This window comes from Tachyglossus aculeatus, chromosome 14 (assembly GCF_015852505.1).
Source record: "Tachyglossus aculeatus isolate mTacAcu1 chromosome 14, mTacAcu1.pri, whole genome shotgun sequence".
Taxonomy (NCBI): domain Eukaryota; kingdom Metazoa; phylum Chordata; class Mammalia; order Monotremata; family Tachyglossidae; genus Tachyglossus; species Tachyglossus aculeatus.
The window spans coordinates 48,356,643-48,383,074 of record NC_052079.1 but is presented as its reverse complement, the minus strand read 5'-3'; the positions used below and the strand labels follow the sequence as shown (position 1 = coordinate 48,383,074).

Genomic DNA, 26,432 nt, shown 5'->3' with positions numbered 1-26,432 from the left:
TTATTTATTTATCTATTTATTTATTTCTCTATTTATTTATTTTACTTGTACATATCTATTCTATTTATTTTATTTTGTTAGTATGTTTGGTTTTGTTCTCTGTCTCCCCCTTTCAGACTGTGAGCCCACTGTTGGGTAGGGACCGTCTCTATGTGTTGCCAACTTGTACTTCCCAAGCGCTTAGTACAGTGCTCTGCACACAGTAAGCACTCAATAAATATGATTGATTGATTGATTGATTGATTGATTGAAGGCTGAGAAGCAGCATAGCCTAGTGGATAAAGCCCGTTGTTTGGTAGGGACCGTCTCTATATGTTGCCAACTTGTACTTCCCAAGCGCTTAGTCCAGTGCTCTGCACACAGGAAGCGCTCAATAAATACGATTGAATGAATGAATGGGTCCGAATCCTGGCTCCGCCACATGTCTGCTGTGTGACCTTAGGCAAGTCACTTCACTTCTCTGGGCCTCAGTCCCCTCATCTGTAAAATGGGGATTAAGACTGAGCCCCATGTGGGACAACCTCATCACCTTGTATCTCCCCCAGCGCTTAGAACAGTGCTTTGCACATAGTAAGTACTTAACAAATGCCATCATCATTACTATTATTTATTGTTTGAATGAATGAATGAATGAATGAATGAATGAATGAATGAATGAATGAATGAATGAATGAATGAATGAATGAATGAATGAATGAATGAATGAATAATACTATTTCCCACTCTCGCCGTGCTTTACGACCGTGGGGAGGTCCTTATCCCGGAAGTAGGTGCGTCGTGTCGCAAAGGCGGCCAACGGGGGAGTGGGGTTTACGACAGGGTTGGCGGGATCGCTTTACGGCGGCGGAGGCTGCGCGCGCACCCTTCGTCTTTCTTCGGGCCGCCGAGCGCTAGGTTGGCGGCGCACTGAGTGGGGTCGGGATCATCTGCTGCCGCCATCCGACCCCATCCGCTTCCATCCGACGCCATCCGCCTCCATTGGATCCTATCCGTCTCCATCCGACCCCATCGGACCCCATCCGCCTCCATCCGTCCCCATCCGACGCCATCTGACCCCATCCACCGCCATCCGACCCCATCCACCTCCATCCGTCCTCATCCGCCTCCATCCGACCCCATCCGCCTCCATCCGACCCCATCCGACCCCATCCGGGCCGGAGCAGGTGAGCGGCGGCGGGTCCCGGGCCGGGACCCCCCGAGGGACCCCGGGAGGGAGCGGGAGCTGGGCAGCAGGCTCTCCTGGGGCTAGGCCTAATACTAATAATGGCATTTATTAAGCGCTTACTACGTGCCAAGCACTGTTCTAAGCGCCGGGGAGCTTACAAGGTGATCAGGTTGTCTCATGGGGGGCTCACAGACTTAATCCCCTTTTTATAGATGAGGTCACTGAGGCCCAGACATAATAATAATAATGATGGCATTTATTAAGCGCTTACTATGTGCCAAGCACTGGGGGGGTAACCAGGTGATCAGGCTGTCCCACGGGGGGCTCACAGTCTTCATCCTCTTGTTAGAGATGAGGTAACTGAGGCCCAGACGTAATAGTAATAATAATAATAATAATAATGGCACTTATTAAGCGCTTACTATGTGATAAGCACTGGGGAGGTTACTTGTCCCACGGGGGGCTCACAGTCTTAACCCCCTTTTTACAGATGAGGTCACTGAGGCCAAGACATAATAATAATAATAATGATGGCATTTATTAAGCGCTTACTATGTGCCAAGCACTGGGGAGGTTACAAGGTGATCAGGTTGTCCCACGGGGGGCTCACAGTTTTAATCCACTGTTTACAGATGAGGTAACTGAGGCCCAGAGATAATAATAATAATAATGGCCTTTATTAAGTGCTTACTATGTGCTAAGCACTGGGGAAGTTACGGGGTGATCAGGTTGTCCCACGGGGGGCTCACAGTCTTAATCCCCTTTTTACAGATGAGGTCACTGAGGCCAAGACATAATAATAATAATGATGGCATTTATTAAGCGCTTACTATGTGCCAAGCTCTGGGGAGGTTACAAGGTGATGAGGTTGTCCCACGGAGGGCTCACAGTCTTAATCCCGTTTTTACAGATGAGGTAACTGAGGCCCAGATAATAATAATAATAGTGATGGCATTTAGTAAGCGCTTATTGTGTGCTAAGCACTGTTCTAAGCGCTGGGGAGGTTACAAAGTGATCAAGTTGTCCCACGGGGGCTCACAGTCTTAATCCCCTGTTTACAGATGAGGGAACTGAGGCCCAGATATCATCATAATAATAATGATGGCATTTATTAAGCGCTTACTATGTGTCAAGCACTGGGGAGGTTACAAGGTGATCAGGTTGTCCCACGGGGGCTCACAGTCTTAATCCTCTGTTTACAGATGAGGTAACTGAGGCACAGAGATAATAATACTAGTGATGTCATTTATTAAGCGCTTACTATGTGCAAAGCACTGTTCTAAGCGCTGAGGAGGTTATAAGGTGATCAGGTTGTCCCACGTGTAGCCAACAGTCTTAATCCCCTTTTTACAGATGAGGTAACTGAGGCCCAGACATAATAATAACAATAATAATAATAATAATAATGGCATTTATTAAGCGCTTACTATGTGCTAAGCACTGGGGAGGTTACAAGGTGATCAGGTTGTCCCACGGGGGGCTCACAGTCTTAATCCCCTTTCTACAGATGAGGTCACTGAGGCCCAGACATAATAATAATGATGATGGCATTTATTAAGCGCTTACTATGTGCAAAGCACTGGGGACGTTACAAGTTGATCAGGTTGTCCCACGGGGGTCTCACAGTCTTAATCCCCTGTTTACAGATGCGGTCATTGAGGCCCAGAGATAATAATAATAGTGATGTCATTTATTAAGCGCTTACTTACTATGTGCAAAGCACTGTTCTAAGCGCCGGGGAGGTTACAAGGTGATCAGGTTGTCCCCCGGGGCCTCACAGTCTTAATCCCCTTTTTACAGATGAGGTAACTGAGGCCCAGACATAATAATAATGGCATTTATTAAGCGCTTGCTATGTGCTAAGCACTGGAGAGGTTACAAGGTGATCAGGTTGTCCCACGGGGGCCTCACAGTGTTAATCCCCTGTTTACAGATGAGGTAACAGGCCCAGAGATAATAGGACCGTCTCTATATGTTGCCAACTTGTACTTCCCAAGCGCTTGGTACAGTGCTCTGCACACAGTAAGCGCTCAATAAATACGAATGAATGAATGAATAATAACGATGGCATGTATTAAGCGCTTACTATGTGCCAAGCACTGTTCTAAGTACTGGGGGGGTTACAAGGTGATCAGGTTGTCCCACGGGGGGCACACAGTCTTAATCCCCTGTTTACAGATGAGGGAACTGAGGCCCAGAGATAACAGTAATAATGATGATGACATTTATTAAGTGCTTACTATGTGCCAAGCACTGTTCTAAGCGCTGGGGAGGTTACAAGGTGATCAGGTTGTCCTACGGGGGGCTCACAGTCTTAATCCCCATTTTACAGATGAGGTCACTGAGGCCCAGAGAAGTGAAGTGACTTGCCCAAAGTCACACAGCTGACAATTGGCGCCGGGATTTGAACCCATGACCTCTGACTTCAAAGCCCGGGCTCTTTTCCACTGAGCCACGCTGCTTCTCCGTTTCCACCAGGCCATCCTGCTTCTGTGCTTTCCGTCAGCCCCAAGGCCAAGTCACCCTCCTCCCTCCATTCATTCAGTCATATTTATTGAGCGCTTACTGTGTAAGCACTGTACTAAGCGCTTGGGAAGTACAATTCAGCAGCAGAGATGATCCCTACCCAACAGTGGGCTCACATTCTAGAAGAGGGGAGACAGACAACAAAACAAAGCAAGTAAACGGAGCTCTAGGACTGAACGCTCGTGGGTGGAAATGTTTTTTGTGTGTTGTTAACTGTACTCTCCCAAGTGCTTAGTACAGGGCTTGGCACACAGTAAGCACTCAGTAAATACGATTCACGAATGAATCAGCCCCGGATTCATTCGGGCTGGAAATTGGCAGCCGCCTCACCCCTTTTTACTAGCGTGTGGACTCCCTCGGCTTCAAGGGCCTGTCATGACTCCCAGGAGGCTGCATGGGTGCTTTAAACTGATCATTCATTCATTCAATCGTATTTATTGAGCGCTTACTATGTGCAGAGCACTGTACTAAGCGCTTGGGAAGTCCAAGTCGGCAGCACATGGGGACGGTCCCTACCCAACAACGGGCTCACAGTCTAGAAGGGGGAGACAGACGACAAAACAAAACATGGAGACAGGTGTCAAAACCGGTAATTCTGCTGGAGTGCCCCAGTGGGCCAGGTGCGTTCCTTCTGATCCAGTTAGTCGTATTTATCGTGGGCGAACTTTGTGCAGAGCACTGTACTGAGCACTTGGGAGAGTACGACAGAGTTGGCAGACACGTTTGCTGCCCTCAAGTCCTCTTAACTGTAAGCCCGTTGTGGACAGGGACAAGTCTACCACCAACTCTGTTATGGTGTACTCTCCCAAGAATTTTGAATAGTGCTCTGTGCACAATAAGTGCCCAGTAAATTCATTCATTCGGTCATGTTTATTGAGCACTTATTGTGCACAGAGCACTATTCAAAATTCTTGGGAGAGCACTTACTGTGTGCAGAGCACTGTACTAAGCGCTTGGGAAGTCCAAGTTGGCAACAGTAAATGCCACGGAGAGCTGATGAGATGATGTAGAGTGATGAGATGAGAATTGATGTAGAAGCACTGTGACGTAGTGGAAAGAGCCCGGGCTTGGGAATCAGAGGTCGTGGGTTCTAATCCCAGCTGTGTGACTTTGGGCAAGTCACTTCACTTCTCTGCGCCTCAGCTACCTCATCTGTAAAGTGGGAATTAAATCTGTGAGCCCCCCCCCCCCCCCCATGGGACAACCTGATCACCTTATATCTACCCCAGTAGTTAGACCAGTGCTTGGCACGTAATAAGCACTTAGCAAATGCCATCATTATTATTAGGATCAATCAATAGTATTTATTGAGCGCTTACTGTGTGCAGACCACTGTACTGAGCACTTGGGAGAGTACGACAGAGTTGGCAGACACGTTTGCTGCCCTCAAGTCCTCTTAACTGTAAGCCCGTTGTGGACAGGGACAAGTCTACCACCAACTCTGTTATGGTGTACTCTCCCAAGAATTTTGAGTAGTGCTCTGTGCACAGTAAGTGCCCAGTAAATTCATTCATTCAGTCATATTTATTGAGCACTTATTGTGCACAGAGCACTATTCGAAATTCTTGGGAGAGCACTTACTGTGTGCAGAGCACTGTACTAAGCGCTTGGGAAGTCCAAGTTGGCAACAGTAAATGCCACGGAGAGCTGATGAGATGATGTAGAGTGATGAGATGAGAATTGATGTAGGAGCACTGTGACGTAGTGGAAAGAGCCCGGGCTTGGGAATCAGAGGTCGTGGGTTCTAATCCCAGCTGTGGGACTTTGGGCAAGTCACTTCACTTGTCTGCGCCTCAGCTACCTCATCTGTAAAATGGGAATTAAATCTGTGAGCCCCCCCCCCCCCCCCCCCCATGGGACAACCTGATCACCTTATATCTACCCCAGTACTTAGAACAGTTCTTACACATAATAAGCGCTTAACAAATGCCATCATTATTAGGATGATGAAAGGAGTGCCATCATTATTATTAGGATGATGAAAGGAGCTCGCAGTCTAGATTCAGATTTCCCCAGCAACTACAATCAAACATTGTGATCTTTTAAATATTCGCACTTTCTGAGAAAGGCCCCCATTCTGTCTGGCCTTTGTGTGCTTAAATGTGGGTTGGGGATAAAACTGGCTGGTCTTTAACCCGACCTTGTGTTGAGTGGCCTAAATATCAGTTGTAGAAGGAAAGGAAAGTGCAGTGACCTCCTTCCAGGATTGGATGTGAGGTGAATCATATTGCCATTTCCAATTTGATAGGTGTTCTCCCAAAATAGTAGTCTTTATAAAGCCTTCATGTAAGGTCTTCCAGGAAACTTGAACACCTTTATTTAAAGAAAATGCTACCTTGGATAGTGTTTTCCAATCTCTCGAGGCCTTGTAGGGAAGTTAATGTAAGGCCCGGATTTCACTTTAAGCAGTAGTAATAATGACTGTTTATTAAGCGCTTAATGTACACTAAGCACTGGGGTAAACACAATCAATCAATCGTATTTATCGAGCGCTTACTGTGTGCAGAGCACTGTACTAAGCGCTTGGGAAGTACAAGTTGGCAACATATAGAGATGGTCCCTACCCAACAGTGGGCTCACAGTCTAGGAGGGGGAGACAGAGAACAATCAATCATATTTATTGAGCGCTTACTGTGTGCAGAGCACTGTACTAAGCGCTTGGGAAGTACAAGTTGGCAACACATAGAGACAGTCTCTACCCAACAGTGGGCTCACAGTCTAGAAGGGGGAGACAGAGAACAATCAATCAATCGTATTTATTGAGCGCTTCCTGTGTGCAGAGCACTGTACTAAGCGCTTGGGAAGTACAAGTTGGCAACATATAGAGATGGTCCCTACCCAACAGTGGGCTCAAAGTCTAGAAGGGGAGACAGACAACAATCAATCGTATTTATTGAGCGTTTACTGTGTGCAGAGCACTGTACTAAGCGCTTGGGAAGTACAAGTTGGCAACATATAGAGACGGTCCCTACCCAACAGTGGGCTCAAAGTCTAGAAGGACAAAACATATTAACAGAATAAAATAAATAAATAAAACACAAGGTAGCCCGACACAGCCCCTGCCCCACATGGACCTCGCAGTCTATTTTACAAGTAAGCAGTCTTACTTGTACATATCTATTCTGTTTATTTTATTTTGTTAGTATGTTTGGTTTTGTTCTCTGTCTCCCCCTTCTAGACTGTGAGCCCGCTGTTGGGTAGGGACCGTCTCTCTATGTTGCCGACTTGTACTTCCCAAGTGCTTAGTCCAGTGCTCTGCACACAGTAAGCGCTCAATAAATACGATTGATTGATTGATTTTATCCCCATTTCACAGATGAGGAAACAAGTGCAGCCAAGTTAAGGGACTTGTCTGAGTTCACACAGCAGGCAGATGGCCGCCCTCGGGTTCCCTGACTCCCGGCGCGAGTCTGACGACCTCGTCCCTGCCTAACCTGCCCGTCCTGTCGCTCAGGTTGTAGAAGATGGCCAAGTTCATGACGCCCGTGATCCAGGACAACCCCTCCGGCTGGGGGCCCTGTGCCGTCCCGGAGCAGTTTCGGGACATGCCTTATCAGCCGTTCAGCAAAGGAGATCGACTCGGAAAGGTGCTCGGGCCCGGGCGGGGACTCGGGGGTTCAAAACGGCAAGGGTCTCCGCTTCCAGCCTCCCTCCTCTCCAGAGCCTAATTCTGCCGAGAGGCAGGCTCCCGGTAGTATTATTAAGTGGCGTGCTTTGTATCAGATCCGCATTGATCACCTTGTATCCCCCCCCCAGCGCTTAGAACAGTGCTTTGCACATAGTAAGCGCTTAACAAACGCCATCATTATTATTATTACGTCATTCAGGTCATTTGACCCCCTTCCTTCCAAAGCAAACTCTGGTTTTCAAGGGTCGGGGGTTTTGGCTGGGAGTAGCCGGGCAGTCTTACCTAGAGAAGCAGCGTGGCTCAGTGGGAAAGAGCACGAGCTTTGGAGTCAGAGGTCGTGGGTTCAAATCCCGGCTCTGCCAATTGTCGGCTGGGTGACTTTGGGCAAGTCACTTAACTTCACTGGGCCTCAGTGACCTCATCTGTAAAATGGGACTGTGAGCCCCCCGTGGGACAACCTGATCACCTTGTAAGCTCTTGCTGTGTGCAGAGCACTGTACTAAGCACTTGGGAGAGTCCAAAATAACAATCACCACTTCTTTCATTCATTCATTCGGATCTATTGAGCGCTTACTGTGTGCAGAGCACTGTACTAAGCGCTTTGTACTTCTTTGGTTTCCCCATCGTGTCTCCAAGCATGAGAAGCAGCGTGGCTCAGTGGAAAGAGCCCGGGCTTTGGAGTCCGGGGTCATGGGTTCGAATCCCGGCTCAGCCAATTGTCAGCTGTGTGACTTGGGGCAAGTCACTTCAGTTCTCTGTGCCTCAGTTCCCTCATCTGTAAAATGGGGATTAAGACTGTGAGCCCCTTGTGGGACAGCCTGATCTCCTTGTAACCTCCCCAGCGCTTAGAACAGAGCTTTGCACATAGTAAGCGCTTAATAAATGCCATCATTATTATTATTATCCAATTAGGTTGCCGACTGGACTGGAGCCACCTACCAGGACAAGAGGTATACAAGTAAGTGGCGCTCATTTGGCCTGTGTCCGGGGCGTCTCCGGGGCCAGTGACCCACCCACCTGGGCCAGCCGCGGCTCTCCGGGGCAAAAGGGACACTTGGCTGATCGTCCCCAGGAGAGCTGCCAAACCTGAGGTTGAAGAAAGGCCTCGTGGGGCTCGTTTGCGGTTATTTGGGACGGACGGTCCCACCGGAAAAGAGCCAGCTCCCCGCGGACCGAGCGCATCTGTGGGAGGCGGGGTGCTCGGCTCCCCCACCCATTCATTCATTCAATCGTATTTACTGAGCGCTTACTGTGTGCAGAGCACTGGACTAAGCGCTTGCAAGTTGGCAGCTTATAGAGACAATCCCTACCCAACAGTGGCTCACAGTCTAGAAGGGGGAGACAGAGAACAAAACATATTAACAAAATAAAATAAATAGAATAAATATGTATAAATAAATAGAGTAATAAATACGTACATACATATATACAGGTGCTGTGGGGAGGGGAAGGAGGTAAGGCGGGGAATAGCGGCTCGTCTGGGAGAGTCCCTGTCGCCGACGGGAGGCCTCAAGAAGAAAGATATTCCAAAGACACAAGGCTTCGTGGGTAAAGCGAGGACCTGGGTTCTAATCCCGGCTCTGCCAGTGGCCTGCTGTGTGATCGGGGGCAAGTCACTTCACTTCCCTGTGCCTCGGTCTTGTTCACTGTAAAATGAGGGTACCTATTCCCCCTTCTACTAAAACTGGGAGTTCCACGTGGGACGGGGACTGTATCCAACCTCGATAGGTTGTACCCGCCCCAGCCGTTAGGACCGTGTTGGATGTTTAGTAAGCTCTTAACAAATACCATTAAAAAAAAAAAAAAAAAAACAGAGCAGACATGGGACACACAACCCGGAGCCACAAACGGAGCCACACTGGCGATTAAAACTTAATGGGGACTAGTAGGACCCAGGAATGAGCGGGGCGGCTAAGGAATGAACCCATAAGCCAGAAGAGCGAGGCCCAGTGCCTTGTTCCCTGCCAGGAGCCACATTGGCTCTCGGATGTCCCCTGGTTCCCCACTCACCAGAGTGAGCCAGACTTAGCTCTAGCAAGATGAATTTCCCAGCACCTCCAGGCTCACCGGAGCAGTGTCTGGCCATAATCTTAGCTTGTGATTCCTCCAACCACAGGCCAAAGCCGTATTTACTTGCTGCTCTTGGCGCTTCCAGATTCCTCTGCCCTTCTCGCCGGCCTTCCTTGTCTCCCCATTCTGGACTGTGAGCCCGTTGTTGGGTAGGGACCGTCTCTATATGTCGCCAACTTGGACTTCCCAAGCGCTTAGTACAGTGCTCTGCACACAGTAAGCACTCAATAAGTACGATTGAGTGAATGAACGACCCCTCGTCCCACCCTGACCGTTGAGGGAAGAGGGTTGGGCTTGCTTGCTGCTTCTGAGCGGGGGAATCCAGGCGGTTTTGGGGTCCTGTGGGGAAGGGAGCATTGCAGAAGGGAGAAGTATGGCTGGCTTCTCTTCTCAGTAGGCTTCAGCTCTGCACTTGGGGAAGCTGTTGATTTGGAGATGTTCACCAGGGCCCCCTCCTTCCTCTCCCCCTCCTCCCCCCTCCATCCCCCCCACCTTACCTCCTTCCCTTCCCCACAGCACCTGTATATATGTATATAAGTTTGTACATATTTATTACTCTATTTATTTTACTTGTACATATCTGTTCTATTTATTTTATTTTGTTAATATGTTTGGTTTTGTTCTCTGTCTCCCCCTTCTAGACTGTGAGCCCACTGTTGGGTAGGGCCCGTCTCTATATGTTGCCAACTTGGACTTCCCAAGCGCTTAGTCCAGTGCTCTGCGCACAGTAAGCGCTCAATAAATACGATTGATTGATTGTTCTGTCTCCAGATAAATACTCGTCCCAGTTTGGAGGCGGCAGCCAGTATGCGTATTTCCACGAGGAGGATGAGACCAGCTTCCAGCTGGTGGACACGGCCCGGACACAGAAGACGGCCTACCAGCGGAACAGGATGCGGTTTGCCCAGGTGAGGCCCGGGCGGGCTGCCCGGGATGGGCTCCCCATCCTTGGGGGGTCCAGGCCCTCCAAGAGTGCCGGGCCTAGAGAAGGATGTTAGTTTGAAGCCCTTGAGACGCCCAGAGGGCCAGCGGCCACTGCTCCTTAAAGCCCTCGCTGACCTGGGCAACGGACGGGTTGTGTGTGGGGCTGGCTAAGTGTCAGACTGAGAGTGGAGAGGGGTGGCAGGGTTCCTACAGGAGCCTTTTAGACTGTGAGCCCAATGTTGGGTAGGGACTGTCTTCTATATGTTGCCAATTTGTACTTCCCAAGCGCTTAGTACAGTGCTCTGCACATAGTAAGCGCTCAATAAATATGATTGATTGAGCCCAGAAACCAATAGGTCCCTTATCACAACATACACACACATTGTTTCTCTTCCTTCCCCTTTCTTTTCTCTCCCTCTCCCCCTCCCTTTTCTCTCCTTTTCTCTCTTCCTTCCCCTCCTCTCTGCCCCCCCCCCCACCCCCCGTCCCCTTCCAGGTCAGCGAAGGAGTTAAATAATGACCTGGAAAGCCCTCATTTAACGTGTTTTTCACTTGAGGGGTTAAAGCGAGCCTAACGGCCGGGTATCTTCCTGTGGGGTTCTCTGGACCGGTGGTTTTGGGGGCCCACCTCATGGATGGAGCTTGGAATGGCGTGACGGCATTGCCCGATAAGCTCCTCCCTTTGGGCTAGGGGGTTCGTCGTCTAACTTGCCCCCTGTTCTCCCCACACTCCTCAGAGGAACCTTCGGAGGGACAAGGACCGGCGGAACATGCTGCAGTTCAACATGCAGACGCTACCCAAGGGGGCCAAGCAGAAAGAGAGGTGAGGCGACTGAAAGCTCGTTGCGGGCAGGCAACGTGTCGGCCAGCTCCGTTCTGTTGAACTCTCCCACGCGCTTAGTACAGCCCCCTTCCAATAAGCGCTCAGTAAATGCGACTGATTGATTGCTTGATGCTGGGAATTTACCTTGACACTGACTTTCCGCTGAGGCAGAGTTGAGAAGTAGCGGGGCGTAGCGGTTAGAGCAAGGGCCTGGTCGTCAAAAGGACCTGGGTTCTAATTCTGGGTCTTCCCTTGTCTGCTGGGTGACCTTGGGCAAGTCACATAACTTCTGTCCGTTACGTCACGTGTAAAAGGGGATCGCGGCCGTGAAACCCATGTGGGACGTGGACTGTGTCCAACCTGATTAGTTTGTATCTAACCCAGTGCTTGGCACATAGTAAGCACTTAACTAATGCCCCACCCCAAAGAGTATGTTACTGCAGAACAAAAGGATTGAATTGTTGTTTCCCTTGGCATTTTCAAGTGAAACCTACGCATCGATTATCTCACTAGTGGCAAGGTATTACGTAAAGCAGTAGAGTTGTGGGAAATGTCACCAGAGGGGAAAAACAGAACAGCTTGCCCCAAACAGAAGGAAAATCAGTCAGGGATTAGGAGCAATGTGGCCCAGTGGAAAGATCATGGGCCTAGGGGTCAGAAGCCCTGGGTTCTAATCCCAGCTATGCCAACTGCTTGCCTGTGTGACCTTGGGCGAGTCACTTCTCCTTTTTCATCTGTAAAATGGGGGTCCCCTAGCTGTTCTCCCTCCTCCTTAGACTGTGAGCCCCACATAGGCCTGGAACTGTGTCCCTCTGATTAAACTTTGCACGTGGTAAGCGCTTAACAGATGCCATAATCCTATTAAGGTATAGCGCTCGACCTAAATCCATGGCTCGGTTCCCCCCCCCCCCCTTCCCTCTCTTTTTCCAGAGACCGCTTACGCCTGCAGAAAAAGTTCCAGAAGCAGTTTGGGGTGCGGCAGAAATGGGACCAGAAATCCCAGGTGAGGGACCGCTCTTACACCAATACGCTCCATTGACGTCTGTTAAGATCGACGGGCATTCAGCATAGCCACCGCCCTGCTGTGTCGGCACGGCCGCCCGCGGTCAGTCGCTGGGCAGACTCCCGCGCCGTCCCTTTCTCAACGGCCTCCTCCTCCTCTTCCCTTTCCTCTCCCCCCGCGCCCCTCGCAGAAGCCCCGAGACTCTTCTGTGGAAGTCCGCAGCGACTGGGAGGTGAAGGAGGAGATGGATTTCCCCCGCCTGATGAAGATGCGCTACTTGGAGGTGTCGGAGCCCCAAGACATGTGAGCGGTGCCCGTCCCGGCTCTCTGTCCCCGCCAGCTCGGGTGGGAGGGGGATAAGTTTCGATGGGGGGCCTTGGGATGGTGGGGACGGAACGGAGGCGTTAGCACCGAGATGCAACTGAATTTTGATCCCTGGCCCACAGAGAATGCTGCGGAGCCCTGGAATACTACGATAAGGCCTTCGACCGCGTCACCACGAGGAACGAGAAGACCCTGCGGAGCATCAAGCGCATCTTCCACACCGTCACGACCACCGACGACCCCGTCATCCGCAAGGTACCCCGGCCCTTGCCAGCCCCACGCCCCAGGGCCACCGTGGCCTCTGCCCAGGGGGGTTTGACGGGGGGCTACGAGACCAGACTGGACCCGAGCTCTCAGTGGGCAGGAGGAGGGAAGTGACGTGCCAGAGTTCACACTTTGAGTCCATCTGTGCCCCCCGCAATCTTCCCCCGGAGCCGGGAGCGGCGTGGGTAGTGTTTCGCTCTACGTTGAAGGTTTCCGCTGCCCCGTTGGCCAAATGGCGATGGCCGTCCGGCCCTTTTGGGGAGCAGGTGAAGCTGAGCGATTCCACGTTCCCACGCTCACAATTTCCTTGCTTCTCGGCAGCTGGCGAAAACGCAGGGGAACGTGTTTGCCACTGACGCTATCCTGGCCACGTTGATGAGCTGCACCCGTTCGGTCTATTCCTGGGACATCGTCGTCCAGAGGGTCGGCTCCAAGCTCTTCTTCGACAAGAGAGACAACTCTGACTTCGGTGAGAAGGCTTTCCTGGGGCCCGGGGAGCCGGGGAGGGGTTGGAAGCGGCACGGCCTGGTGGAAAGAGCACAGGCTTGGGAGTCGGAGGTCATGGGTTCTAATCCCTGCTCTGCCACTCGTCTGCTGCGTGACCTTGGGCAAGTCACTTCAATTCTCTGGGCCTCCGTTACCTCATCCATAAAGTGGGGGTTAAGACTGTGAGCCTTATATGAGGCCCCATTTTACAGATGAGGTCACTGAGGCACAGAGAAGTGAAGTGACTTGCCCAAAGTCACGCAGCCGACAGTTGGCGGAGTCGGGATTTGAACTCCTGACCTCTGACTCCAAAGCCCGGGCTCTTTCCACTGAGCCATGCTGCTTCTCTATGCGCTGTGGTGGATACAAGCAAATCGGATTGGACACAGTCTCTGTTCCACATTGGGCCCACAATCTCAAACCCCATTGTACAGCTGAGGTAACTGAGGCATGGAGAAGTTAAGTGACTTGCCCAAGATCCCAAAGCAGACAAATTGCGCAGCCAGGATTAGAACCACAACCTTCGGACTAACATGGCCCATCCCATGGCACTATGCACTTATATGATGATGTTTTCCCAAACTGTAATCTATTTTAATGTCTATCTCCCCTCTCCAGACTGCAAGCTCTTAATAGGCAGGGATCATGTCTAGCAACTCTACTGCGTGACTCAGTGGATAGAGGATATTCTACTTATTTTATTTTGTTAATTTTGTCTGTCTCCTCATTCTGGACTGTGAGCCCGTTGTTGGGTAGGGACCGTCTCTAGATGTTGCCAATTTGTAATTCCAAAGCGCTCTTCACACAGTAAGCGCTCAATAAATACGATTGAACGAATGAATGAATGAGACAGGGGCTGTGTCTAACCCGATGATCTCAAGTTTTCCCCAGCACTTAGTACAGTGCCTGGCTAGTGTCAGCGCTTAACAAATACCTTTTTTTTTAAAAAAAGTCCATCAATTCAGTGTTTCCCCATTGGTCCTATGGGAATTCAGCCTCCTTGGAGTAGAATGGCTCGTTCTGGAAAGACAGGTGCCGGGACCGAGGGAATCCATCCAACAGCATCGTGATCCATCTGCCTTAATGACAAAGTCCGTCGTTCTTTCCCGCCGTCGGATTGAACGCCTCTCTTGCCCCCTGATTGTCCTCTGTAGCCCCTGCCCACGATTAACCTTCCACTTTCAATCCGCCCGGCCCGCTGTTCCTTCGTCGGTAATATCCATCCTTAGCACCACTGCCCTGGGGCGAGCCCCTGCTGCTTCCTGGCTAGATTCCTGTAGCATCCTCCTTCCGGGCCTCTTCCTCGTCTCTCATCATCATCGATTGTATTTATTGAGCGCTTACTGTGTGCAGAGCACTGTACTAAGCGCTTGGGAAGTACAAATTGGCAACATATACAGTCCCTACCCTACAGTGGGCTCACAGTCTAAAAGGGGGAGACAAAACCAAACATACTAACAAAATAAAATAAATAGAATAGATATGTACAAGTAAAATAAATAAATAGAGTAATAAATCTGTACAAACATATATACAGGTGCTGTGGGGAAGGGAAGGAGGTAAGATGGGATGGAGAGGGGGACGAGGGGGAGAGGAAGGAAGGGGCTCAGTGTGGGAAGGCCTCCTGGAGGAGGTGAGCTCTCAGTAGGGCCTTGAAGGGAGGAAGAGAGCTAGTCTTTCCCCGCTCCAGTCTGTCTCGTGAGCCTCCGATAGTTCTCCGGCATCCCCAGAAAAATGAAAGAACTTGGCCCCTCCGTTCCGTAGCGGCTGACTCCCTCCTAGCCAATAATAATAATGATGCTTGTTAGGTGCTCGTTAGGTGCCAAGCACTGCACCGAGCGGTGGGGTAGATACAAGATAATCAGTTCTGATACAGTTCTCGTCGTATCTGTAAATAAGGGAGAACGGGTATTGCATCCCCAGATGAGGAAACTGAGTCACGGAGGCATTGAGAGACTCGCCCAAGGTCACCCAGTGGACAGGTGGCCTAGCCAGGAATCAAACTCGGGTCCTCGGACTCCCGAGCCCAAGCTGTTTCCACTACTCATTCATTCAATCGTATTTATTGAGCGCTTACTGTGTGCAGAGCACTGTACTAAGCGCTTGGGAAGTCCAAGTTGGCAACATACAGAGACGGTCCGTACCCAACAGCGGGCTCACAGTCTCGAATCAATCGATCAATCGTATTGAGCGCTTACTGTGTGCAGAGCACTGTACTAAGTGCTTGGGAAGTACAAGTTGGCAACATATATAGACGGTCCCTACCCAACAGTGGGCTCACAGTCTAGAAGGGGGAGACAGAGAACAAAACAAAACATATTAACAAAATAAAATGAATGGATATGTACAAGTTAAATAGAGTAATAAATACGTACAAACATATATGCAGGTGCTGTGGGGAAGGGAAGGAGGTAAGGTGGGGGGGGATGGAGGGGGGAGGAGGGGGCTCTGTGGGAAGGCCTCCTGGAGGAGGTGAGCTCTCAGTAGGGCCTTGAAGGGAGGAAGAGAGCGAGCTTGGCGGATGACCAGGCTCTTCATCTTAGTTGTATCCAAGTGGATCCAACCGTCCCAGTCCCCCAGACTCTGCCTAATTCTCTCTCTTCCCTCTTCTGAAAGTCCCATCCCCGAAGCCATCCCCCACCAACCCACAGGCCGTCCTGTCTGGGGCGGCCTTCTCGGCATAACAGACTTCTCATTTTTGACTCATTTTTTCCATTTTTTCCACCCGGGTTTATTCATCACCTTCCGAGTGCGGGTGTCCTCCCCCCCACTCGCTGGAAAGTCCCCGGGGGGCAGAAGGCGGTAAGTCTGAACCCTCCCTGCCCTTGTAGACCTTCTGACCGTGAGCGAAACCGCCAACGAGCCCCCTCAGGATGAAGGCAATTCCTTCAATTCACCCCGCAATCTGGCCATGGAGGCAACGTACATCAACCACAATTTCTCCCAACAGTGCTTGAGGATGGTGAGTGGTTCCACTCGGGGCGGGGGGGAAATGGGGGCCGTTTAGGCAGAGAGACGGTGGAAGTTGCGTCTTCCTGCCTCTTGTGAGCACCTAAACTGGGAGCTTCCTGTGGGCAGGAAACCCGTCTACCAACTCTGTTGTGCTCTCGTCGTCATCATCATTAATCGTATTTACTGAGCGCCTTCTGTGTTTTACAGAGAGATGGTTGTCTGGGTAGAAGGTGGCATTTGTGTCCCTTGTAAGCACCTAGACTCCAAGCTTCTTGTGAACAGGGACGCCGTCTCCCAACTCTGTTGTATCGGGGATCTTAGCGAGCGCTTACTGTGTGCCGAGCACTGTACTGAACCCTAGGGAGAGTACAGTAGGATAGAGTTGGTAGGCATGTTCCCTGCCCACCGCGAGCTTACAGTCCAGAGGGGGGAGACCGACATTAAAATAGATCGTTTATAATGGCTCTCCCAGGCACTTTGGACATCATCATCATCATCGTCATCAATCGTTTTTATTGAGCGCTTACTATGTGCAGAGCACTGTACTAAGCGCTTGGGAAGTACAAATTGGCAACATATAGAGGCAGTCCCTACCCAACAGTGGGCTCACAGTCTAAAAGGGGGAGACAGAGAACAAAACCAAACATACTAACAAAATAAAATAGAATAGATATGTAGAAATAAATTAAATAAATAAATAAATAGAGTGAAAAAATGTACAAACATATATATACATATATACATATGGACAGTAAGCGCTCAATGAATACCACTGATTGATTGTCGAGCCTACCGCTTAGAACAGTGCTTTGCACATAGTAAGCACTTAACAAATGCCAATTATTATTATTATTTCCGTGCTGCCGGACACCACCGCCCCTCACCCATCCCTGCCGGCGCATGCCCACATATGACAAAAGGAGGTTTCCACGGGGTAGAAACCAGAGGTAAACCCAAACAGAAAAAGCTCCCAGATGGTCCTTGCTGGTGTTCGGTTTGGTCTCTGACCCACTGCCTGGCATCTCACAGTCTTAATAGATGTGTAATTTCTTTATTTATACGCACGTCTGTCTCCCCTTCTAGACCGTAAGCTCACCGTGGCAGGGGAATGTGTGTGTTTATTCTGTCGTATTCTCCAAGGCGATTAGTACAGTGCTCTGCACACATAGGAAGCACTCAGTAAAGACATTTGACTGACCGACGGTTTGTCCGGCCTCTTCGCTTCAGGGTAAAGATCGATACAAATTTCCCAACCCAAACCCCTTCGTGGAAGATGACATGGATAAGAACGAAGTGGCTTCAGTGGCCTACCGGTAAGTGCTGCTCGGAGTTGGAGCGACTGAGGGGCGGGACGGGGCCGGCGGCGGTCTGGCTTCCAGCTTGTCATTCATTCAGTCGTATTCGCTTGGCTCAGTGGAAAGAGCCCGGGCTTTGGAGTCAGAGGTCATGGGTTCAAATGCCGGCTCCGCCAATTGTCAGCTGTGTGACTTTAGGCGAGTCCCTTAACTTCTCTGGGCCTCAGTTCCCTCATCTGTAAAATGAGAATGAAGACTGTGAGCCCCCCGTGGGACAACCTGATCACCTTGTAACCTCCCCGGCGCTTAGAACAGTGCTTTGCACGTAGTAAGCGCTTAATAAGTGCCATCATTATTATTATTATTTATTGAGCGCTTACTGTGTGCAGAGCACTGGACTAAGCGCTTGGGAAGTCCAAGTCGGCAACATATAGAGACGGTCCCTACCCAACAGCGGGCTCACAGTCTAGAAGGGGGAGACAGACCACAAAACATATTAAAAAAAATAAAATAAATAGATTAATACGTACAAGTAAAATAAATGGAGTAATAAATATGTACCTACATATATAGAGGTGCTGTGGGAGGGGGAAGGAGGTAAGGCGGGGGGATGAGGAGGGGGAGATTCGGGCTAGCGGGCGGTCTCCCGTCAAGGGCGGGCGGCCAACGGGCTCTGTGACCCCCAGGTATCGGAGGTGGAAGTTGGGGGACGACATAGACCTGATCGTCCGCTGCGAGCACGACGGGGTCATGACCGGCGCCAATGGAGAAGTGTCGTTCATCAACATCAAGACGCTGAACGAGTGGGATTCTCGGGTGAGAGGGCCCTCAGTCTTCCTCTCCCCCCACCGCCAGCCCCTCCGAGGGCCGGTGTCGTTCGTCGGTGGGATTTTACTCCCCCCAACTTCCACCCTGGGTTAGGCCCCTTTGAGAGGTGGTGCGTTTTATATAGTCCCTGCCGCCTGCCTGCTCCGCACAGTAAAAACTAGTAGCAACGCCTTCCGAGGCAGCTTCCAGCGCTTAGAACAGTGCTTTGCACATCATCATCATCATCATCAATCGTATTTATTGAGCGCTTACTATGTGCAGAGCACTGGACTAAGTGCTTGGGAAGTACAAATTGGCAATATATAGAGACAGTCCCTACCCAACAGCGGGCTCACAGTCTAAAAGGGGGAGACAGAGCAAAACCAAACATACTAACAAAATAAAATAAATAGAATAGATATGTACAAGTAAAATAAATAGAGTAAAAAATGTGTACAAACATATATACAGGTGCTGTGGGGAAGGGAAGGAGGTAAGATGGGGGGATGGAGGGGGGACGAGGGGGAGAGGAAGGAAGGGGCTCAGTCTGGGAAGGCCTCCTGGAGGAGGTGAGCTCTCAGCAGGGCCTTGAAGGGAGGAAGAGAGCGAGCTTGGCGGATGGGCAGAGGGATTGGGGGCATTCCAGGCCCGGGGGAGGACGTGGGCCGGGGGTTGATGGCGGGACAGGCTTAATGACACATAGTAAGCGCTTAATGAATGGCATTAAAAAAAAAAAAATTCCCCCCTCCTAGCTCTGCTTCATCTGTAAAAAATGGGGGCTAAGATTGTGAGCCCCGTGTGGAACAGAGATTGGGTCCAACCCGATTCACTTCTGTCCACCCCGGCGCTTAGGACAGTGCCTGGCACTTAATAGGCGCTTAATAAATACCATAAAGCAAAAAAGAAAACCCTCGATAGTCAACAGTGCCGCTCCCCTTCGGGAGTCTGAGCAGGAAAGCCAGTCAACCTGCAAGCAGGCTACGCTACTTTCAAAGAGACGTGGAACCTAGCGCGGTGGTATCGTTTTGTATTCGTATGAGAAGCAGCGTGGCTCAGTGGAAAGAGCCCGGGCTTTGGAGTCAGAGGTCACGGGTTCGAATCCCGGCTCTGCCAGTTGTCAGCTGTGTGACTTTGGGCGAGCCGCTTAATTTCTCAGTGCCTCAGCGATCTCATCTGTAAAATGGGGATTAAGGCTGTGAGCCCCCCGTGGGACGAGCTGATCACCTTGTAACCTCCCCAGTGCTTAGAACAGTGCTTTCCACATAGTACGCACTTAATAAATGCCGTTATCATTATTACTATTATTATTGCTCTTAGGTTCATCATATGTAATCAAATACTGTTGTTATTATTATTACTATTATTATTGCTCTTAGGTTCATCAATCAAATACTATTATTATTGTTATTCTGACCTTCCCATTTGCTTTTGGTTTTTGCTTTATTTATGGTATTAAGTGCTCACTGCGTGCCACGCACTGTACCTAGTGTTGGTATAGAAGCAAGATAATCAGGTTGGAGCCATTATTATTATTATTCTGACCTTTCCATTTGCTTTTGGTTTTTGCTTTATTTATGGTATTTAAGTGCTCACTGCGTGCCACGCACTATACCTAGTGTTGGTATAGAAGCAAGATAATCAGGTTGGAGCCATTATTATTATTGTTCTGACCTTCCCATTTGCTTTTGGTTTTTGCTTTATTTATGGTATTAAGTGCTCACTGCGTGCCATGCACTATACCTAGTGTTGGTATAGAAGCAAGATAATCAGGTTGGAGCCATCATTATTATTATTATTCTGACCTTTCCATTTGCTTTTGGTTTCTGCTTTACTTATGTTATTAAGTGCTCACTGCGTGCCACGCACTATACCTAGAGTTGGTATAGAAGCAAGATAATCAGGTTGGAGCCATTATTATTATTATTCTGACCTTCCCATTTGCTTTTGGTTTTTGCTTTATTTATGGTATTTAAGTGCTCACTGCGTGCCACACACTATACCTAGAGTTGGTATAGAAGCAAGATAATCAGGTTGGAGCCATCATTATTATTATTATTCTGACCTTTCCATTTGCTTTTGGTTTTTCTTTATTTATGTTATTAAGTGCTCACTGCGTGCCACGCACTATACCTAGAGTTGGTATAGAAGCAAGATAATCAGGTTGGAGCCATTATTATTATTATTATTCTGACCTTCCCATTTGCTTTTGCTTTTTGCTTTATTTATGGTATTAAGTGCTTACTGCGTGCCACGCACTATACCTAGTGTTGGTATAGAAGCAAGATAATCAGGTTGGAGCCATCATTATTATTATTATTCTGACCTTCCCATTTGCTTTTGCTTTTTGCTTTATTTATGGTATTAAGTGCTCACTGCGTGCCACGCACTATACCTAGAGTTGGTATAGAAGCAAGATAATCAGGTTGGAGCCATTATTATTGTTACTCTGACCTTCCCATTTGCTTTTGGTTTTTGCTTTATTTATGGTATTAAGTGCTCACTGCGTGCCACGCACTATACCTAGTGTTGGTATAGAAGCAAGATAATCAGGTTGGAGCCATTATTATTATTGTTCTGACCTTCCCATTTGCTTTTGGTTTTTGCTTTATTTATGGTATTAAGTGCTCACTGCGTGCCACGCACTATACCTAGTGTTGGTATAGAAGCAAGATAATCAGGTTGGAGCCATTATTATTATTATTCTGACCTTTCCATTTGCTTTTGGTTTTTGCTTTATTTATGGTATTTAAGTGCTCACTGCGTGCCACGCACTATACCTAGTGTTGGTATAGAAGCAAGATAATCAGGTTGGAGCCATTATTATTGTTACTCTGACCTTCCCATTTGCTTTTGGTTTTTGCTTTATTTATGGTATTAAGTGCTCACTGCGTGCCACGCACTATACCTAGTGTTGGTATAGAAGCAAGATAATCAGGTTGGAGCCATTATTATTATTGTTCTGACCTTCCCATTTGCTTTTGGTTTTTGCTTTATTTATGGTATTAAGTGCTCACTGCGTGCCACGCACTGTACCTAGTGTTGGTATAGAAGCAAGATAATCAGGTTGGAGCCATTATTATTATTATTCTGACCTTTCCATTTGCTTTTGGTTTTTGCTTTATTTATGGTATTTAAGTGCTCACTGCGTGCCACGCACTATACCTAGTGTTGGTATAGAAGCAAGATAATCAGGTTGGAGCCATTATTATTATTGTTCTGACCTTCCCATTTGCTTTTGGTTTTTGCTTTATTTATGGTATTAAGTGCTCACTGCGTGCCATGCACTATACCTAGTGTTGGTATAGAAGCAAGATAATCAGGTTGGAGCCATCATTATTATTATTATTCTGACCTTTCCATTTGCTTTTGGTTTCTGCTTTACTTATGTTATTAAGTGCTCACTGCGTGCCACGCACTATACCTAGAGTTGGTATAGAAGCAAGATAATCAGGTTGGAGCCATTATTATTATTATTCTGACCTTCCCATTTGCTTTTGGTTTTTGCTTTATTTATGGTATTTAAGTGCTCACTGCGTGCCACACACTATACCTAGAGTTGGTATAGAAGCAAGATAATCAGGTTGGAGCCATCATTATTATTATTATTCTGACCTTTCCATTTGCTTTTGGTTTTTCTTTATTTATGTTATTAAGTGCTCACTGCGTGCCACGCACTATACCTAGAGTTGGTATAGAAGCAAGATAATCAGGTTGGAGCCATTATTATTATTATTATTCTGACCTTCCCATTTGCTTTTGCTTTTTGCTTTATTTATGGTATTAAGTGCTTACTGCGTGCCACGCACTATACCTAGTGTTGGTATAGAAGCAAGATAATCAGGTTGGAGCCATCATTATTATTATTATTCTGACCTTCCCATTTGCTTTTGCTTTTTGCTTTATTTATGGTATTAAGTGCTCACTGCGTGCCACGCACTATACCTAGAGTTGGTATAGAAGCAAGATAATCAGGTTGGAGCCATTATTATTGTTACTCTGACCTTCCCATTTGCTTTTGGTTTTTGCTTTATTTATGGTATTAAGTGCTCACTGCGTGCCACGCACTATACCTAGTGTTGGTATAGAAGCAAGATAATCAGGTTGGAGCCATTATTATTATTGTTCTGACCTTCCCATTTGCTTTTGGTTTTTGCTTTATTTATGGTATTAAGTGCTCACTGCGTGCCACGCACTATACCTAGTGTTGGTATAGAAGCAAGATAATCAGGTTGGAGCCACAGTCTTAATCCCCATTTTACAGATGGTCTCGGTCTCTGTCTTAGGCCGAGAGGGCCGGCCTGATTGCCCTCATCCCTAAACTGGGAGCCCTGGGGGGGACAGGGATTGGGTCCAGCCCGCTAAACTTTTGGAGAACGGTGCCGGACACCTAGCCAGCTGTTCACAAGTCCCATCGTTGTTATCGTGGGTTGTCCCCGGTTTGTGAGGGGGGTGGGGGGGGGCGTCCCGGGCCCCCAGGGGTCTGACCGCCCCCCGGCCCGGGTTTCCCTCGCAGCACTGTAACGGCGTGGACTGGCGTCAGAAGCTGGACTCTCAGCGGGGCGCCGTCATCGCCACGGAGCTGAAGAACAACAGCTACAAGCTGGCCCGCTGGACCTGCTGTGCCCTTCTGGCCGGATCCGAGTACCTCAAACTGGGGTGAGCACGCGCGCGGGGCGGGCTTCGGCTCCCGCCCGCGCCTCCCAATCTCCCGTAACAACCCCCTTTCACCGGCGAGGCCCGGAGAGGTGGCCTCGCCGTCCTGTGCTCGTCTCACCCTAGGCCACGCTCCCTCTCTAGTCATCATCATCATCATCGATCGTATTTATTGAGCGCTTACTGTGTGCAGAGCACCGGACTAAGCGCCTGGGAAGTCCAAGTTGGCAACATATAGAGACGGTCCCTACCCAGCAGTGGGCTCACAGTCTACAAAGGGGGGAGACTGATCCAGAGCCGGGGTTTCGGTTTCCGTTCGGCCAAATGGCGCCGGAGCGTCTGAAGAGCGCGGAGGAACTGGGAGAGCCGGGAGAGGAGCAGGGGCTGTCGTCTGTCTCTGTGTTTTATCGTTTCACCGCTTCCGACTGGGGGCAGGGAACGTGTCGACCGACTCTGTTCCGTTGGACTCTCCCAAGCGCTTAGCCCGCTGCTCCGCGCACAGTAGGTGCTCTGTAAACACCATCGACTGATCGTCATCATCATCAATCGTATTTATTGAGCGCTTACTGTGTGCAGAGCACTGGACTGAGCGCTTGGGAAGTACCAGTTGGCAACATATAGAGACAGTCCCTACCCAACAGTGGGCTCACAGTCTAAAAGGGGGAGACAGAGAACAAAACCAAACATACTAACAAAATAAAATAGAATAGATATGTACAAGTAAAATAAATAAATAGAGTAATAAATATGTACATACATATATACAGGTGCTGTGGGGAAGGGAAGGAGGTAAGATGGGGGGGATGGAGAGGGGGATGAGGGGGAGAGGAAGGAAGGGGCTCAGTGTGGGAAGGCCTCCTGGAGGAGGTGAGCTCTCAGTAGGGCCTTGAAGGGAGGAAGAGACTGATTGATCGATTGGGCCGTCGCAAGGCCTTTCTTCCACCTTGATCGGTAGATTGTGAGCCCCTGGAGGGACAGGGTCCGTGTCTGATTCCTGTTCTCTTCCAGTGCTTAGTACAGTGCTGTGCAATCAATCAATCAATCGTATTTATTGAGGGCTTACTGTGTGCAGAACACTGCACTAAACGTTTGGGAAGTACAAGCACAAGCACTAGGTACTTTTGCACCCAGTAAGTGCTTAAAAAATGCTCCTGCCACCACTAAAGGCTCCCAGCTTCTCTGTCCCCTTCCCCGGTGGGGGCCGGGGGGCGGCTGCCAGATCGGCAGTCGATGGGTGGGCAGTGATGGGCGACGTTGAGAGAGGGATGGGGGCAAGGGGGGGTTATCCTCCTGGGGTGGGGTCATGAAAATACACCCCGCTGGGGTCCCAGTGAGGGTCTGCTAGCCTGGCAGGGTGTCATCATCCTGGGCTAGCTCAGAAAACCTCCACCCACCCATTGCCCTGGGTGGCAGAGCCCTGAGCCCCAAGCCGTAGCTCGGGGTCGGGGAAAGGAGCAGCGAGAGGGAATCTAGTGGTTGGGGGGGGGGTCCCGACCGGTCGCCTTTGGGCCCCCTCCCCAAACCAGGTACGTGTCCCGCTACCACGTGAAGGACTCGGCCCGCCACGTGATCCTGGGCACCCAGCAGTTCAAGCCGAACGAGTTCGCCAACCAGATCAACCTGAGCGTGGAGAACGCCTGGGGCATCCTGCGCTGCGTCATCGACATCTGCATGAAGCTGGAGGAGGGCAAGTACCTCATCCTCAAGGACCCCAACAAGCAGGTCATCCGCGTCTACAGCCTGCCCGACGGCACCTTCAGCTCCGACGAGGACGACGATGAGGACGACGACGAGGAGGAGGAGGAAGGTGAGCGGCCGCCCGCGGAGGAAGGGGGGCCACGGAGCGCGCTTCCGATGGGCGGAGCGCACCGGTGGGAATTTGAGGGGATCCCTGGCCCCCGGCGGATTTTTGGATTTTTGGACTGGGATTTTTGCCCTGAGCCTGGAGAAGGCGGGGGAGAACCGCCGTTTGCCAAATGGTGCCCTGAGGAGAGGGAGGAATTTTTGTTTGGTTGGGTTTTTCAGATACGGTATTTGATGAATAATAATAATGATTGCATTTGTTAAGCGCTTACTATGTGCAAAGCACTGTTCTAAGCACTGGGGAGGATACAGGGTGATCAGGTTGTCCCTCGGGGGGCTCACAGTCTTCATCCCCATTTTACAGGTGAGGGAACTGAGGCCCAGAGAAGTGAAGTGACTTGAGTCACACAGCTGACAAGTGGCAGAGCTGGGATTAGAACCCGTGACCTCTGACTCCCAAGCCCGGGCTCTTTCCACTGAGCCACGCTGCTTGGACGTAGTCCTCATCCCACATAGGGCTCACGGTCTTAATTCCCATTTTACTTAATTCCCATTTTAGCCTGTGAGCCCACTGTTGGGTAGGAACTGTCTCTGTATGTTGCCAATTTGTACTTCCCAAGCGCTTAGTACAGTGCTCTGCACATAGTAAGCGCTCAATAAATACGATTGATGATGATTTTACAGCTGAGGGAACTGGAGCACAGAGAAGTGAAGTGACAAATCACGCCCAAAGCCATGCAGCGGACCAGTGGTGGAGTAATAGGTTCTGATCCCGGCTCCGCCACTTGTCTGCTGCGTGACCTTAGGCGAGTCCCTTCTCTGGGCCTCAGTTTCAGTGCTTAGAACAGTGCTTTGCACGTAGTAAGCGCTTAATAAATGCCATTATTATTATTATTATTATTACCTCATCTGCAAGATGGGGGTTGAGACCGAGCCCCACATGGGACCGGCACTGTGTCCGACCGGATTTGCTTGTGTCCACCCTAGCGCTTAGTACAGAGCCTGGCACCTAGTAAGCACTTTAAAAACACAACTGTCACTACTGGAGAAGCAGCGTGGCTCAGTGGAAAGAGCCCGGGCTTTGGAGTCAGTGGTCATGGGTTCAAATCCCGGCTCCGCCAATTGTCAGCTGGGTGACTTGGGGCAAGTCACTTCACTTCTCTGGGCCTCTGTTTCCTCATCTGGAAAATGGGGGTGAAGGCTGTGAGCCCCCCGTGGGACAAGCTGATCACCTTGTAATCTCCCCAGCTTTTAGAACAGTGCTTTGCACATAGTAAGCGCTTAATAAATGCCATCATTATTATTATTATTATTATTATTATTATTATCACTAACACCCAGGTCTTACTGGATGTGGCTCCCAAGCCTGTGCCCTATCCACCAGACAACGCCGCTTCTCGGGAGTTTTAGCTGAAGCCGTGGCCGTGCCTTAATCTTTCCTTGAGTCTCTTAGGGAGCAGGCAGGGCCCTCTGGAGAGTTTCCCTCTCCCACTGGCCCCGGAAATCTGGCGTGGGCACAGTCTCCGCCCTCACTCAGCCTCTCTCCGTCTCTTACAGAGGAAGAATCATAAGCCGGATGGCGAAACGGAAGCCCAACCACTCATAACTCCTCCAGACCGGGAAGAGACGCGGGGACCTCCGTGCTGGGGATTCCTCTGGCTCATCGGGAGGCCTCACGGTCCAAATAAAGCATAAGTCGTTAAATCATA

At 49.7% G+C, this 26,432-nt stretch overlaps 1 protein-coding gene across 1 annotated transcript; it reads left to right on the top strand.

The window, feature by feature from the left end:
- The first annotated feature begins 877 nt into the window (after nt 1-877).
- On the top strand, nt 878-26,432 carry EIF3D (eukaryotic translation initiation factor 3 subunit D). The gene is made up of 15 exons (XM_038756694.1): nt 878-1,163; nt 7,146-7,278; nt 8,232-8,277; nt 10,161-10,297; nt 11,051-11,136; nt 12,067-12,139; nt 12,330-12,442; nt 12,586-12,718; nt 13,049-13,196; nt 16,045-16,175; nt 17,393-17,478; nt 18,147-18,276; nt 22,781-22,923; nt 24,447-24,727; nt 26,281-26,432. The coding sequence occupies exons 2-15, from the start codon at nt 7,156-7,158 to the stop codon at nt 26,292-26,294; spliced, it is 1,644 nt and encodes a 547-aa protein (XP_038612622.1). The 5' UTR covers nt 878-1,163; nt 7,146-7,155; the 3' UTR covers nt 26,295-26,432.